Genomic DNA, 17,352 nt, shown 5'->3' with positions numbered 1-17,352 from the left:
CCCCCCGAAACCTCCTCCCCACAGCAAGCGATCCCTTTGCTCCTCTTTGGATGGGCGGGTGTGTGTATATGTGTGTGCAAGTTGCACGCTTGCAGGCAAGAAGTTTCACGCGTGTAGCTCACGAAGAGACGCCCGGCAAATGCGTTTCTAAGGAGCCGCGGAATTCATTGAGCCCAAAGCCTGCCGTTAAGTGAGACATTTGTTTTGCTCCGTTTTGTGACCTTTCTGGCCGCCGTTGTTAAGCGAATCGCTGCAGTCATTGAGTTACTAACCTGTTAAAAGCGAAGCTGGCTTCCCCTTGGACTTGGCTTGTGAGGTCGCGAAAGGGGATCGCAGTGACCCTGGGACACTGCAACCGTCATAAATATGAGTCAGTTGCCCAGCATCTGCATTTTGATCACATGACTCTGGGAACGCTGCAACAGTCACGTCACTTTCTTTAATGCTGCTCTAACTTTGACTGGCCACTGAAGGAATGGTCGAAAGCCGAGGACGACATAATTGGGGGAATTGTGTTCTTGGGGGTCTATTATGACAATCTGCCCCTGTAATTTTGAACGGCCACTATATGCATTGTTGTAAGTCGAGGACTGCCTACACAGGAAATAACATCACTTGCTGAGACTCGGGAAGCTGCTTCCCTGTTGCCCTGTGGAAAAACACCCCCCCCCCCCCCCCCAACATTTGGGGCTGGAAACCTCCCCCCCCTCCCACTTTTGCATAATGAATCACAGGTTGGAGTTGGAGTTTCCAAGTCTTGGGCACTCCCTAGGGCTGGATAAAAAGCCCATAATCCCCAACTTGGATTGGCTCTAGGATTTAAGATTTGTATTTGTATTTTGTATTTCCCTTTATTTGTATGCCGCCCTTTTCCCTGGGGGGGCTCAGGGCGGCTCACAGTTCAAAAAGGGGGGGGGGGGGGGAAGACAAACAATATTCCACATGGAGACAATACAACATATTAAAAAGAGAGCACAACAGTCACACAGTCACACAATTCGGGTGGGGTTAAAATCTTAACCCCAGGCCAGCCGGGACAGCCAGATCTTTAAAGCGGCGCGGTAGGACTGAAGGGTGGCGAGGGTCCGAATCTCCACGGGGAGTTCGTTCCAGAGGGTCGGAGCAGCCACCGAGAAGGCTCTCCTCCAGGTAGTTGCCAGTCTGCACTGGCTGGAAGATGGAATTCGGAGGAGGCCTAATCGATGCGATCGGATCGGCCTAGTGGAGGTAATTGGCAGTAGGCGGTCTCTCAAGATCTGCTCCAATCCAACCCATCTCAAGAGCAAACAGGCCGGGGACAGTGCCAGGGCAGAATAAATGACCCCGAAACCGGTAATGCAACACTTGTTTTATATTACTTCAGGGACAAAGTTAAGAAATGCCAGATTATTTTTATGGAAATAAAAGACGCCAAACCGGCCATAAAACACTCTTTATACACTTCTTCGACCTCTGTTTTTTTTTCCTCTATGCCTGGCCATAAAAGCCCTTGTGATAAAGATGTCTTAATTAAATTTAAATAAAATTATGTTCTTTTTTTTAAATGTACAACTTTTAACTTTAAAGCACATCTCTTGCTGAAATAAAACTCTTCTTTTAAGTAACCGTAATTCCATGCAATCGCTTTGCAACCCACTAAATTCATGCAACAGTCAAACCAGTCACAAAAAAAAAATGTATTTTCCCCCCCGGGAATGGCATTCCCTCATCCGCTGTTGTCTCAAAAGCCAACTTTAAAGCTCCTGTAGAATAGGATACACTTGAAGTGCAACTGCAGATACAAACACAGGTTCTGAAAAGACCCCGTTCTGTCTGTACACAGAGGACACAATAGGACAAACGACATACGAATCTTCTATCCGCAACGAACAAAAAGTAAAGAGACTCTGGACTTCAGGTATACCTCCATAGCAAAATAAAGCTAATTATGGGAAACCAGGTGGGTTGGCATTAACAAGAGGCCCGTCATAAAGCCTTTCTGCATTTCCTAGAAATACGGATAAAATACAATATTCAGAAATATACAGGGAAAAACAGCACTCGACGCTGGTATAAAAATATAACACACTGTCCTTGTTCAACGACGATGTGAAGCAAATACAAAGAAATCCCGAGAAACAGGAACGAGTTTTACCCAAACAGACGTGTGGAAATCTTATAAAACGATCCAAAAGACACGATTTCGTTTTTTTTTTTAATCTTCGGCCTCCCGCGAGGAGGACACGGAAGACGGCCGGACACAAGGACGGGCGTTCCTTCCGATGGCTGGTGCATGCTAGCGGCTGTGAGGCTCGGGAAGCCTGGTGCTGCAGATTTAGGAAAGATGGAACGGCGAATGCTGGCTTTCACTGGGCCCCATTTTTCATTCAAGCAGCGCCAGGATGTTGGGTGGCACGAGATGCACAAAGGGGATATGTACTTCCCACTCCTCTAATTCAGCATTTCGGAGCCCAAAACAGGAGGGGAATGTTAGAAGGAAAAACTACCCTGTTCTCACAGACTTCTGCATGGGTGGGCAGGGATAGCACCCCTGACCCCTGACTCTTCACCTCTGGTGACTTGGGTCTTAAGAAACTGATTCTGCTTAGAATAGTGCACAAAACCTTTTGAATATCGAAACATTCCCCCTCTAAATGCTCAAAACGCTGTTCCAGAGTTTGCTTTCCCTAAGAAGCTAAGGACGAATAATTCACTCTGTTGGGAGTGTTTATCTCCAACCTCTGCACAAACTCACTTGTCCATAAAGTTTATGCGTCTGTCCTGCTTGTGTTTGAAACCTGGTTTCTTACAGCTTCCAGAACAGCTAAGATCACCAGCGGGCTGATTTCCAAAGCAGACCGTTGGCAGATCATTGCAAAGGGGGGTGGGTGAGCATTGGGGGGTCCTGAATTAAATTCTGCTCGAGGCCAACAAGGCAGATGATCTATTTGCTGCCAGCAGAAGAGACAGCGGGACAATAAGAAAAAAAAAAGACCACAATTTCTGGAATTGTATGCAGAGGCTTCAGAAAAGGGCCTGGATTTTTTGCCCACAGGCCGTCCAGAAATCTTAACTGCCACATTTTGTGGAAGCTTATCTCACGCCCCAGTTTTATCTACCCATCTCATCTGATAAGGCAGGCTGGAATTAGCCATTAATTGGGGAAAAAATCAATCTCAAATTCAGACCAAGCTCTGGGTGAAACCAGGGAGGTCAGCCTTCCCCTCTGCTGCTGCTGGTGATGAATTAATTAAAGAGCATCCAGAGGGGGGGAGGAAAGTAGGACAGAGGAGATTGTGTGGTGCCAACACAACCCTGGAAAAGCAGAGATGGGGAGCCTGGGGTCTTTTTCCAGGAGGCTTTGCCACCAACCTGGGCAACAGGTAACAAGACCCTGAAATAAAGTAAGGACCGTTTCGAGACCAGAATGCAAAACAATAAAAAGCAAAATGTAAGAATCCTGGCCCCTTCCAACACAATGCTATTGATTGGATCTTCTTTGATCCAATCCACAAACCACTGGATCGCTGGAGGAGATCTTGCTGGTGCCTGGTGTGGCCTGGCCACAGAGGTGTTTGGGGGAAAATTGGCTGGCAAGAGCTACAACGGCGCTGGAAAAGAGTTCCTAGATTTGGCCATCGCAAACGTGCAAATCTCCTCGTAATACTGTCCGCCGTTGACTGAAGTTCTCCAGAAGATCGAAAGCAGCAGGAAGCCACGCCTGTTGGGGCCATCCTTGACCGAGTAGAGAGGCAGTGGGGTTGGAATGGCTGGAAGGGACGTCCTTCCCTTGAAGCCAAAGTTCATCAAAGTTCCTTTCTTTTGGCAGTTTAAATCACACGTTATCAACACTTGTTGTGAGGGTTTGGGAGTTTGGTCTTTTTGGTGAACATCTGGCACATCCAGCAGCCGAAAGAGAAGGCTTTAGTTCTCGCCGTGGTCCTCTTCCACCCAAGCCACAATCTTTCCCTCCCATCCAGGAATGACATCGTCGTCATGGAAAACCTACATGGAAAGCAAAGAGAAGGACATTATCCATCCATCCATCCATCACAATGCTTCTCAACCTGAGCTAAGGAATTCTGGAAGTTTGAAGGCCACCCATCTTAAAATTGTCAGGGTTGAGAAACACCAGTCTATTCATTCATTCCGTCCATCCATCCATCCATCCATCCATCCATCTATCCATCCACAGCAATTTTGACAACTCAGACCCAGTTGGCTGAGGAACTCTGGGAGTTGAAAACCACACATTTTAAACTTGTGATGGTTAAGTAAAACCGGTCCATCCATCCATCCATCGTATTTTTCCGACTATAAGATGCACTTTTTTGCCTCCCCAAAGGGGGTGAAAATGTCTGTGTATCTTATAGACCTAATATTACTGAAGCCATATCCAGCGGCTGGCCATTTTTTGGCCTCCGCACGACCCTTTTTCAGGCCTTTTTGGGGGCACTTTTAAGGCTTTTTTCGGCCCGTTTTTGAGGCTTTTTTCGGCCTGTTTTTGAGGTTTTTGATGGCCCATTTTTGAAGGGGGTTTTTTGGGGCCCATTTTAAGGTTTTTTTTCAGCACATTTTTCCAAAAACAATGTGCCAAAAAACCCTCAAAAAAGGGTAAAAAAAAGATTCATAAAAGGGCCAAAAAGACTCAAAAACGGGCTGAAAAAGCCTTGAAAATGGGTAGAAAAAAAAGGCTGGAAAAGGGCCAAAAAAAAGGGCCAAAACTGAGGCGCACAGAGGCCAAAAACCTTTTTTTCTTTGTTATCCTCTTCTAAATTTAGCTGCGTCTTATAATCCCAAAATATGGCAATTTATAAACCACTTACAACAGTTCATTTAGTCAATCAATCGGAATAGAGCTGGAAGGGACCTTTGAGGTCTTCCAGTCCAGCCCCCCCAACGCTCAAGTGACCGTTCAGAGTTACAAGAGCCCAGAGAAAAGTGACTTATGGCCATTTTTCACACGTTATGACCATTGCAGCATCCCCATGATCACATGATTTACATTCAGACGCTTAAGCCGGATTCACTTAACAACGGGGTTAGTAATTTAACAGCTGCAGTGATTCGCTTAACGAACGTGGCAAGAAGTCGTAAAATGGGGCAAGACTCACTTTAGCAAATGTCTCACTTAGCAACGTTAAGCGTTGGGCTCAATTGTCGAGGGCCACCTGTACTCCTCTCTCCCACAGAGCAACCGGGGGGCAGCGTACGATTAAAGCATAAAAACCACAGCAGCCTTGATTAAAAGACTGTGGAAGAGCGCAAGGCCGAAAACCGCCCTTCAATCGCCTCTTCAGCATTTCTAGGACAGGCGTTGAGTTGTGTCCCCACAATTCGGGAGAAACCGAACCACACTCTGCTCTGCACAAATGAGAACTCAACACTACCCACCCCTGGAGCGCTCTGGAGGGGAAAACACAGCTGACCCACTTTTTCTAGCTGACTGGGAGTTTTTCAGGGCTGCAGAGTGTGATTTTTCTCATGCTCACACATGCATATGAGCACCCATGTGTATGCACACACGCACGCACTTCCCTGCCCCGTGGCTTTCGCTCCACCAGTGAGAGCCAGGGAGCATTTCCAGGGAGAAGAAACATCCCATCTGCTCTGACGGAGGCTTCCCAAGAGCATAAAACAAACTCCTCGTCCCGACAAAAACCCCTTTTACTAATTGACTCTGGCAACTTCAAACAGTCACTTTAGCAATAGCAGTTAGACTTATATACCGCTTCATAGGGCTTTCAGCCCTCTCTAAGTGGTTTACAGAGTCAGCATATTGCCCCCAACAACAATCCGGGTCCTCATTTTACCCACCTCGGAAGGATGGAAGGCTGAGTCAACCCTGAGCCGGTGAGATTTGAACAGCTGAACTGCAGAACTGCAGTCAGCTGAAGTAGCCTGCAGTGCTGCATTTAACCACTGCGCCACCTCGGCTCTCAATTAATGAACTGCTGTCACTATGAGCATTTACAGATGTCGTCCTGCCAGGTGTGCCCTTACCTCCTCTTTGACCGTCCCAAACTCTGGATCCAGAGCTTTGAAGTGGTACCGGTGCGTCCCATCTCGGTCAATGGCCGATTTGAAGTCCCTTAGCGTCACCTCCCCTAATCTGCAAAGCAAGAGAGGAGAGGGAGCGCGTGCTACCACCCGGCTAGATGTCAACCTCCCTGCCCAGGGGGTGGGGATCCCTTGGAGACACCAATTCTGGGCTCTTGGAAAGCGGATCAAGGGTTGGGGGAGAGGGAGGGGGCTCACCTCTTTGGAATGCTGACCATGAAGGGGGTGAGGGAGCGATCGGTAAAGTACAGCACTTTGGTACAAGGGCTGTTGCTCACCGCTGGCGTGCTGTGAGAATGAGGCAGTTCTGCAAAGAGGAGGAGAGAGAGGCAGGCTGAGCTACCACCTTCTTCTGGCAGACACGGGTTTCATTCCCACAGCCTTTTACTCCCAAAACGACGCTACAGGGCACTGCGCACCAGAACAACTAGACACAAGGACAGTTTTTCCCCAAACGCCATCCCTCTGCTAAACAGATAATCCCCACAACACTCTCAAATGACCTACTAAGTGTACAGTATTACTATTCTTCTTCTCATCCTTCCTAATCCCTATCTCTTCCCATTTATGACGATAACCATGTTGCTTGCATCTTTACGATTTATATTGTTTTATTTGTTTCCTAGGACGATTTGATTGCTTATTAGTTACCTATGGCTATCACTAAGTATCTTATGATTCTTGACGAATGTATTCTATGTTATTTTTCTTTATGTACACTGAAAAGCATCTGCACCAAAGACAAATTCCTTCTGTGTCCAATCACACTTGGCCAATAAAGAATCCTATCCTATCCTATCCTATTTTCTTATTCCATTCCATTCCATATTTCTATTCTATTCTATTCCATATTTCTATTTCCATTATTCTATTCTCTATTTCTATTCTATTCTTTCCTATTTTTTTCTATTCTATTCTACTCTACCCTACCCTAACCTACCCCTATCCTATCCTATTTTCTTATTCCATTCCATATTTCTATTCTATTCTATTCCATATTTCTATTTCCATTATTCTATTCTCTATTTCTATTCTATTCTTTCCTATTCTTTCCTATTTTTTTCTATTCTATTCTACCCTACCCTATTCCTATCCTATCCTATTTTCTTATTCCATTCCATATTTCTATTCTATTCTATTCCATATTTCTATTTCCATTATTCTATTCTCTATTTCTATTCTATTCTTTCCTATTCTTTCCTATTTTTTTCTATTCTATTCTACCCTACCCTATTCCTATCCTATCCTATTTTCTTATTCCATTTCATATTTTTATTCTATTCTATTCCATATTTCTATTTCCATTATTCTATTCTCTATTTCTATTCTATTCTTTCCTATTCTTTCCTATTTTTTTCTATTCTATTCTACCCTACCCTATTCCTATCCTATTTTCTTATTCCATTTCATATTTTTATTCTATTCTATTCCATATTTCTATTTCCATTATTCTATACTCTATTTCTATTCTTTCCTATTTTTTATATTCTATTCTATTCTATTCTATTCTATTCTATTCTATTCTATTCTACTCTACCCTACCCTACCCTACCCTACCCCTATCCTATCCTAAGAGATGGATCAGAGAGGCTCGCCATGTCCTGAGCTTCCATCCTGAACTGAAAAAAGAGATTGCAAAATGAGCCAATGGCGGGGAGAAAATGTGGGTTTTTATGTGGCATCCTTTTTTTATATAAAAAGGGGTGGGGGGGTGGGACTAGGTTGAGAAACAGATATCCTTAACTTGGGGATCCCCAAAAGCTGCATTCCCACCTTTGACCGCTAGTTGGCAGCTTATTCTCAGGAAGCCACGCTGCAGCCCCCTTCTGGAATAGCGAAGTGCTACTTCAAATACTTTTTAAGTTTAAAAAAAGAGAACTCACAAATTGACATTGTTTTTGTGTTGTTTCCTTCTTTTTAAGGGCTTCAACCGTTGGTAAACCATCCAGAATCACTGGACGTTGGGTGGCATATACAGCTTATTACTGTTACCTTTATAATTACTTAAGAGCAGGGGTCTCCAACCTTGGCCAATTTAAGACTTGTGGACTTCAACTCCCAGAATTCCTCAGCCAAGTGGCTGAGGAATTCTGGGAGTTGAAGCCCACAAATCTTAACGTGGCCAAGGTTGGAGACCCCCTGCTCTAGTGGCCATAATATCCAGAGATGCGGCTTTGTGCTCGTAACAGGATCCAGGCGAGGCTCTTAAAAGGCCTGGCTTTTAAACAAGAGGAAGAATTGTGTCCGATCGGCTGAGGGGAACAGGAAAGTCCGCCCTGTTTTTCCAAAAAAGGGGCAATTCTCAGGAACCTCTCAAAGCCGGACGTTTCCCAACGTAGAATGAGAACCTCCAAATTGCACTCACTGGAGTTGGAAGGCCAAGATTCCCGGTATTCGTTCCCTGCGTGGCCTGCAGGCGACTTCCCTCGGACCTGGACAAGGAAAGCAGATGGATGAGGGGTGGGCTTCTTGGACACTGTCATGCCTGCAAGCCATCTTTTCTTGTGGGACTTCAGGCCTGCCTCACTTTCTATCGTGGGAAACTGGGAAGGGGGGATTATACAGAGTTGGGTGATATGTAGCCATAACAACATTCTTCTTAGAAAACCAAGGTCATCCTTTGTCTCTAACCTGGCCAGAACTGGATGGGTGGAATCTGGTCGTGGCAGTGGGAGATTGGGTGATGGACTTGTGGGTGTTGGAGCAGGATCTTGAACTTTCAACTGGGTGGGGAAAACCGGGAAGCTTTCAGATTCGGGTTTTCCCAGATGTGCCAACATGGCTCTCTTCATTAAATTGGAACTTTGAGGAATCCTTTGCCTTGGACTCTGATTTAATTTTGGATGCTATTTGGAACCCTGACACTCTCAGACGAAAACGCAGACCTGAGTTGAGCCCAAGAAATACTGGAGGGGTGGGGTCGGAAGCATCCAGATGGCGTCTGCCACCATAGGGCTTGCCAAGGTGGCGCAGTGGTTAGATTGAAGTACGGCAATCTAATTGGCAGTTTGAATCTCACCAGGCTGCAGATTGACTCAGCCGTCCCTCCTTCCGAGGTCGGTCAAATGAGGACCCAGATTGTTGGGGCAACAGGCTGACTTTGTAAACTGCTTAGAGCAGTGTTTCTCAACCTTGGCAACTTTAAGTCCTGTGGATTTCAACTCCCAGAATCCCCCAGCCAGCTGGCTGGGGGATTCTGGGAGTTGAAGTTCACAGGACTTAAAGTCGCCAAGGTTGAGAAACACTGGCTTAGAGTGTGCTGTAAAAGCACTGTGAAGGCGTATATAAGTCTAAGGGCTACTGCTGTTTCCCTCCCTCCCTCCCTCTCCATCCTTCCTTCCTTCCGTGTTGGCACAGTGGCTAGAATGCAGTATTGCAGGCTAACTCTGCAACAGTTCGATCCTCACTAGGCTCAAGGTGGACTCAGCCTTCCCTCCTTCCGAGGTGGGTAAAATGAGGACCCAGATTGTTGGGGAAAAGAGGCTGACTCTGTAAACCGCTTAGAGAGGGCTGTAAAAGCACTATGAAGCGGGATATACGTCTAAGTGGCATTGCTATTGTCCTTCCTTCCTCCCTTCCATTATTCCTGCTAGAATGCACTATTGCAGGCTCACTCTGCAGGAGTTCAATCCTGACCGGCTCAAGGTTGACTCAGCTTTCCATCCTTCTGAGGTGGGTAAAATGAGGACCCAGATTGTTGGGGGCAATATGCTGACTCTCTGTAAACCGCTTAGAGAGGCCTGAAAGCCCTATGAAGCGGTATATAAGTCTACTGCTATTGCTATATTCTGGGCCCCACCTACGCCCAGAGTGAGGGCTGCTTCTGAGAACGCGTGGAAAGGAAATTATGGGTCCCTCAAGGCGCCGGGAAGGCCAGATTGGGGGGGGTGGTGGGGGCTCCTTACCCTCTTCTCCTGCCTCTTCTGCACCTCCATGCGGTGCAGCCTCTCCATCAGGCTGGAGATGCCCTGCTCCAGGCTGTCGATGGTGTGGTGCTGGGGATCGTGGCCGCTGAAGCTATTCCGCAAACTCCGAAGGGCCTCGCGCACCAGCTGCAGGTCGCTGCTCTGCCAGGAGAGACCCAGAAGCAGGTGGTGCTAGATGCCCCCCCCACACACACACACCAAAACTCTCCTCTAGCCCCCCCACCCCCCCAAGCTGCAAAACCAAGGAGTCCCCCACTCCCCCAGCCCTGGGGGAAAATACCTTCCCCTCCCCAAGCCGTGGGGCCCGAGTGGAACTTACCCCTCTGTGCGTTGAGGAGGCCGTCCCTTTGCCCAAGGACTGGAGGAAGCCGTTACTCTGAGAGTTGTGGTTGGCGTAGAGAATCACCTGCTTTGCAAGAGGGGGGAGAGGGAGCTGGTTGGCAAGGCCGGGGAGGGCCGGGGGGGGGGGGGGAGGGGAACCTAGCAGAGGTGGGTTCGGACCGGTTCGGCCAAGTAGGAAGTAACTCGGCCTGCTGTGCCTCCAAACCGTTTCTCTCGTCGTGGGCGCCATCTTGATTCTCAGTTCTGCGCATGGACGGAGCAATCTTCATTGCAAAGACGTAATTCCCCTCCCCCTTTTTCTAACGCTGTGTGCACGCACAGACCTTTTCAGGTGCAAATGCACCTTTTTTTTTCTTAATCAATTTCATATATACATTCACAGTTATATGATCTCATAACTGTTATTAATAATATGTATTTATAACAATTTTTTCCCTACAGTTGACAATATACTTGAAGATTGCTTTCTTACCATCCCATAGATCCATCTTATCTTACAACGGTCCTACTTCTTCTTCCCTCCCTCCCTCTTTCCTTCCCTCGTTTCTTTTCTCCTGCTCCCCTTCCTTCCCTCCCTCCTTCCCCTTCCCTCCTTCTCTCCTTCCCTCCTTCCCTTTCTCCTTCTCTCCTTCCTTTCCCCCTTTCCTCCTTCCTTTCCCCCTTCCTTTCCTCCGTCCTTCCCCCTTCCTTCTCTCCTACATTCCCTCCTTCCTTCCCTCCTTTCTTCTCTCCTCTCCTTCCTTCCGTCCTTCCTTCCCTCCTTTCTTCTCTCCTTCTCTCCTTCCTTCCCTCCTTGCTTCTCTCCTTCTCTCCTTCCTTCCCTCCTTCCTTCCCTCCTTCCTTCCCTCCTTGCTTCTCTCCTTCTCTCCTTCCTTCCCTCCTTCCTTCCCTCCTTGCTTCCCTCCCTCCTTCCTACCCCCCTTTCTTCTCAAAAAAAAAAAAAAAAAAAAAAAAAAAAAAAAAAGGTTCCTGGGCCAAACCGGCAGTAATGTCGGTAGCAACCCCCGAAATCTGGCAACTGTTTCCAAGCGCAGCTCAGAGAGGCGGCAGAGTCCCCGCGACTCGCCCTTCCCCTAGTGCCCCGCTGCTGCGCAATCACAGCTCGGTGCAAACGCAGCCCCGCGTCCCGCCGGAGCACCACAAACCTCTTCCACGTCCTTCTTCAGGCAGCGCGCGAGCAGCGCCTCCTTGTGCTGAAGCTCCCGTTCCAACTCGGCCTGGGAGGGAAGAGGCCGATCGGCCAACGGGGCAGAGTTTAATTATTTCTGTTTATTAGACTGGACTACTGCAATGCGCTCTACATGGGGCAGCCCTTGAAGAGCATTCGGAGACTTCAGCTCGTCCAGAATGCAGCTGCGCGAGCGATTGTGGGTGCACCTTGGTACACCCACGTTACACCTATCCTCCGCGAGCTGCACTGGCTACCGATCGGTCTCCGGATACGCTTCAAAGTGCTAGTCGTCACTTATAAAGCCCTTCATGGTATTGGACCTGGGTACTTGAGAGACCGCCTGCTGCCAATTACCTCCCACAGACCCATTAGATCTCACAGGGTCGGCCTCCTCCGGGTTCCGTCTACCAGCCAATGCCACCTGGCTATTACCCGGGGGAGGGCCTTCTCTGTGGCAGCTCCGGCCCTTTGGAACAAACTCCCCGCGGAGATTCGGACCCTCACCTCTCCCCAGGCCTTCCGAAAAGCCGTCAAAACCTGGCTGTGTCGGCAGGCCTGGGGTTGATGAGTTCCCCTCCCCTCTCGACTTGTGTGGTTGTGTGATTCTTGGTTATTTTAAACACTTGTATTGTGTTCTATGTTCCCTTTCCCCCCTTGAGTTGTTCGCCGCCCTGAGTCCCTCCCGGAAAAGGGTGGCATACAAATAAAATAAATCTAAATCTAAATCTATTAACACTTACAGGCCGCTGGCCTCACTATCCAGAGGGACTCTGGGTGGCTTGCAGGGCCATTTAAAACAGCTGGAGGGAGAGGGAGGGCAGGGGGAGATGGAGTGGGGGGGGGAAGCCCCTTACCTGTTGATACCCGGCCTCGGAGAGCTGGTGGAGCATCTCCTCCATCTTGGCCTGGTGCTGGTGCAGGAGACGTTCCTTTTGGCTCAGCTCTTTCTGGAAGAGGGAGGGAGGGAGGGTGGGTGGGTGGGAGCCATCGGCCCGGGGAGGAGGCTCGGTCTGGGCTGGAGCTTAGCACAAAGGGGCTGCACTTGGGGTCCTTCGCTGGCCAGACCTCCAGGTGTTTGGGGGAGAGTGGGGGGCGGGAGCGTTGTCACGGTGGAACAAGCGTCCCGGAGGTGATTTTTTTTTTTCCAAGAGGCAACTTGGACTTTCTTGTTTTTTCTTTGAAGACGTTTCTCTTCTCATCCAAGAAGCTTCTTCAGCTCTGATTGGGTGGTGTGGAATGGAAGGATTTATACTCCTTGCAGACAGCTGGTCATTTGCAGCCTTTCAGAGGGTCCCTGAGGCCACTTGGAGGCTTATCTGTGTCCTCAGGGTCACCTGAGTGGTGCAAATGGTTCCTGTAGTCTGTAATTTTTCCCCCTCTGGGAATCCATTCTTTCTCCCACCCCCTTCAAAATGGGTTCATCCCAAATTGTGTAGCTAAAAGGTCTATAGAAATTCCCCCTCTTCCAGGCCACGGTTGTCCCAAAGGTGCTTCTTCAGGAGGCAAGTGGACTTTCTGGTTTCTTATTTTGAAGGTATTTCGCTTCTCCTCCAAGGAGCTTCTTCAGCTCCGGTTGAATAATGGGGAAGGGTAGCATTTATTTCCCTTGCAGACAGCTGGTCATTTGCGTCCTTTGAAATCCTTCCCTTCCCCACCATCCAGTCAGAGCTGAAGAAGCTTCTTGGATGAGAAGAGAAACGTCTTCAAAGAAAAACCAGAAAGTCCAGTTGCCTCCTGAAAAAGCACCTTTGGGACAACTAGGACCTGGGGGACTGAGAATCTCCATAGATTTCACTTCCTTCCTTCCTTCCTTCCTTCCTTCCTTCCTTCCTTCCTTCCTTCCTTCCTTCCCTCCCTCCCTCCCTCTTCTCTTTCTCAATTGCCTCTGGGACAATCACGACTGGGCAACTAGGAATCTCCATAGGCTTCCATTTCTTCTTTCTTTCCTCCCTCTCTTTCCTTCTTTCTTTCCTCCCTCTCTCTTTCCTTCCTTCTTTCCTCCATCTCTCCCTCCCCCTTCTGTCTCTTCTCTCCCTTCCTCTTCCTTCCTTCCTTCCTCCTTCCCTCTTCTCTTTCTCCACTGCCTCTTGAAAAAGCACCTTGGGGATAACCAGGACCTGGATGACTGAGAATTTCTGCAGACTTTTTAGCTAGACAATTTGCGTCTCATTTAAGTTTATTTATAAATAAATAAAACTATGCAATTTGGGATGAACACCATTTGAACGATGTGGGAGCAGGAATGGATTTCCAGAGGGAAAAATTGCAGACTGCAGGAACCATTTGCACCACTCAGGTGACCCTGAGGACAGAGATAAGCCTCCAAGTGGCCTCAGGGACCCTCTGAAAAGATGGAAATGACCAGCTGTCTGCAAGGAGTATCAATCCTTCCATTCCCCACCATCCAGTCATAGCTGAAGAAGCTTCTTAGATGAGAAGAGAAACGTCTTCCAAAGAAAAATAAACAGAAAGTACAATTGCCACGTGAAAAAAATCACCTTTGGGACAATTGTGACCTGGAGGATGGAGAATCTCCATAATAGACGACGGAATAGGAAGCTGCCAAGAGGCTGTGACTTCTGCCTCTGGGCTCTCTTGGTGGGGAGCTTTCCTCGGTCTGAACCTCAGCGAAATGAGAGGGAAGGACCTCCTGGTTAGCTGGCAGCCAGCAGCTCCTAAGAACCCCCTCCCCACACCCCACGCCTGGAGGGGAGGAAGACCCCTGACCTTGTACTCTGCCAGAAGCCGATTCCGCTCTTCCACCTTCCGCTGGAGATCAGCCTGGCGAAGCAAGATTCGAACGCAGAGTTGGGACCATGGCTCGCAACCCCCGGGCTGAAGCACGTGGGTGCAGATTCGAAACGGTTGCCTTTCTACCTGGCAGCGGAGGGGGGGGGGGCATGGTGCCCTTTCCAACCTTCCGTCTCTCCTCCCACCGGAGACCCCTGGGAAGACCCCTCCCGTGTCCCCAGGCCTGCAGAGGGCAGCCCTTGACCTCCGTCAGCCGGTTTGCCTCCCATCCACACAGAAAAAGACACACTCACGTTCTGGCTGTGCAGCTCCTCCTTGTCCATATTGGCTCTCAGCAGCTCCTGCTTTATCTGCAGCATCAGAGGGTCCTGCTGGGCCAGCCTCTGCTGCAAAGCGTCCTCCAAAAGGAAAAACGAATCAAGTAAATAAATGCACCCCGTTTGAGGCTCCGAGCATCACCAGCTCCCCTTTATCAATGCTGCAGAGTGGCACGTCTGCACCTTTTCCCCAGGGGGTTCGAACTGACATTTCGATCTCTTTCTAACGCTGCTTCCCCCGTGTTTCCCCTGAAAATAAGACAAGGTCTCTTTTTGTTCTTTTGACCACCGAAATAATAGAATAGAATAGAAGAGAAGAGAAGAGAAGAGAAGAGAGAAGAGGAGAGGAATAGCAATAGAGAAAAGAATAGAATAGAATGGAATAGAAAATAGAATTAAATAGAATAGAAACAATAGAAGAGAAGAGAATAGAGAAGAGGAGAGGAATAGCAATAGAGAAGAAAAAAGAATAGGAAAGAATAGGAAAGAATAGGAAAGAATAGAAGAATAGAATAGAAGAGAAGAGAATAGAGAAGAGGAGAGGAATAGCAATAGAGAAGAAAAAAGAATAGGAAAGAATAGGAAAGAATAGAATAGAAGAATAGAAGAGAATAGAAGAGAAGAGAAGAGAGAAGAGGAGAGGAATAGCAATAGAGGAAAGAATAGAATGGAATGGAATAGAAAATAGAATAAAATAGAAGAGAAACAATAGAAGAGAATAGAGAAGAGGAGAGGAATAGCAATAGAGAAGAGAAAAGAATAGGAAAGAATAGGAAAGAATAGAATAGAAGAAGAGAAGAGAAGAGAATAGAATAGAGAAGAGGAAAGAATAGAATGGAATGGAATAGAAAATAGAATAGAATAGAATAGAAGAGAAGAGAAGAGAAGAGAGGAATAGCAATAGAGAATAGAATAGGAAAGAATAGAATAGAATAGAATAGAATAGAATAGAATAGAATAGAAGAATAGAATAGAATAGGAAAGAATAGAATAGAGGAGAGGAGAGAATAGAATAGAATGGAATGGAATAGAAAATAGAATAGAAGAGAAGAGAAGAGAAGAGAGGAATAGCAATAGAGAATAGAATAGGAAAGAATAGAATAGAATAGAATAGAATGGAATAGAATGGAATAGAATGGAATAGAAAATAGAATAAAATAGAATAAAATAGAAGAGAAACAATAGAAGAGAAGAGAATAGAGAAGAGGAGAGGAATAGCAATAGAGAAGAGAAAAGAATAGGAAAGAATAGAATAGAAGAATAGAATAGAATAGGAAAGAATAGAATAGAATAGAGGAGAGGAGAGAATTCTTTATTGGCCGAGTGTGATTGGACACACAAGGAATTTGTCTTTGGTGCAAATGTTGCAGTGTGCATAAAAAGGCATGAAAATAAACACTTGGCCTTATTTTCGGGGAGGTCTTATTATTTTTGAGGTACAGGAGGCGGTGAGCGTGGTCCCCTCATGGCTGCTGCTGTGTTGCAAGATTTTCAGGGAAGGGCGTATTTTAGTGCATGCCCTCAAAAGCCCGACTGGGCTTACTATCCAAGCAAGTCTTATTTTTTGGGGGGGGAAGGGTAATTTTTTTAAAGAGGGGGACCCCCAATAAGCTCCATGAGCCTGGCCTCATGTTATTCAATTGTTTCGTAGATTTATGGCGTGCCCCTCTAATTTTGCCAGCCGGGGGGCTTCCCACCCCCCAAAAAATGTCCTGCTTCCTTCTTCACCTTTGCAAAAAGTTCCTTCTCACCTTGACTCCCTGCAGATTCCGGTTCTCCTGCTTGCATTTCTGCAGTTCCTTCTGAAAGGAAGACAAAGAAAGGAGTTGAGGGTTCGAACCCTTCCTCCTGCCCCCCCCCCACAAATTATCCTGGTTGCATTTGATTCTAGCCCACCCACCCACCCACCCAATCCTGGTCACCCTCAAGGCCAGAGGATGGCAAGAACGCCCAGACCCCGTTGGGTTCCCTTAACCACCACAGTATCTGCGGATTAAGAGCATCACAAAAATAGTCGTAAAATCAGATTGGTCAGGTGGCTGGTTCTTTCTAGAGTGGTTAGAGAAGGGAGAATGATAATAAATTATATTGCATGGAAGATGGAATTCTTGGTATTAAATATTATGGATGTTCAGTTAAAATAGGATATGAGGATTTGATGTCAATAGAGGATTTTACAAACAAGTAAATGAAATGTCAGCATGTGGTTATGGATTAAATCTTTGGCATAGTTAAGGATGAAGGATGTTTAAATAACTATAGTTAACTAAAAGCGGAGGTATAATTATGTTAATATGGTAAACATTTGAGTTAAGATATTTGAATTAATATGAATTAATGGAAGAGATGCACCAAAGCATGTTGTAACCAGCTGATATACTTTTTTTATATATATATAATATATACCTGTGTTTTTTGTCGTTTTTGTTTTGATTTTTTCTTTTCCCACTGGTGTGGGCATGTATTGTTTAAGATTATTATTATTATCAATATCTTCAAATAATAATTACAGTCAAATGAAAATGGATATATGACGATGGTGATATGTATGAATATCTGAGTTAAAATGCTTGAGTTAACATGAGTTATGTTTGCTGACTGTGGAGGAGATGTACCAAAGTTTATTTGTGACTGACTGATACATTTTCTATAGCATGTAAAGAAAGATATTGTACTTGTTTTAAATTGAAATAATTTAAAAAAAAAAAAAAGAATCCTTAAAAAAAAAAGAGAGAGAGAGAGAGCAGTACTGCAGGATGCTTCTGCTGACTGCCTGCAATTCGGCCGTTCAAATGGATTTTGGATT

General features: G+C 46.6%; 1 protein-coding gene across 1 annotated transcript in view; it reads right to left on the bottom strand.

Annotated features, from left to right (window-relative positions):
- Positions 1-1,352: 1,352 nt before the first annotated feature.
- The window catches only part of DIXDC1 (DIX domain containing 1), a 74,114-nt gene continuing 58,114 nt past the window's right edge, over positions 1,353-17,352 (bottom strand). The window contains exons 12-22 of the mRNA XM_032229079.1: positions 16,298-16,348; positions 14,523-14,627; positions 14,206-14,259; positions 12,333-12,425; positions 11,453-11,524; positions 10,285-10,371; positions 9,945-10,106; positions 8,405-8,471; positions 6,238-6,346; positions 5,983-6,091; positions 1,353-3,984 (exon numbers count right to left, since the gene is read on the bottom strand). Coding sequence (XP_032084970.1) covers positions 3,904-3,984; positions 5,983-6,091; positions 6,238-6,346; positions 8,405-8,471; positions 9,945-10,106; positions 10,285-10,371; positions 11,453-11,524; positions 12,333-12,425; positions 14,206-14,259; positions 14,523-14,627; positions 16,298-16,348 — 990 coding nt within the window. The 3' untranslated portion in view covers positions 1,353-3,903. The remainder of the gene's footprint in view (positions 3,985-5,982; positions 6,092-6,237; positions 6,347-8,404; positions 8,472-9,944; positions 10,107-10,284; positions 10,372-11,452; positions 11,525-12,332; positions 12,426-14,205; positions 14,260-14,522; positions 14,628-16,297; positions 16,349-17,352) is intronic.

This window comes from Thamnophis elegans, chromosome 13 (genome assembly GCF_009769535.1).
Source record: "Thamnophis elegans isolate rThaEle1 chromosome 13, rThaEle1.pri, whole genome shotgun sequence".
Classification (NCBI taxonomy): Eukaryota; Metazoa; Chordata; class Lepidosauria; order Squamata; family Colubridae; genus Thamnophis; species Thamnophis elegans.
The sequence above is the reverse complement of the archived record's forward strand: the minus strand, read 5'-3'. Positions and strand labels throughout refer to the sequence as shown.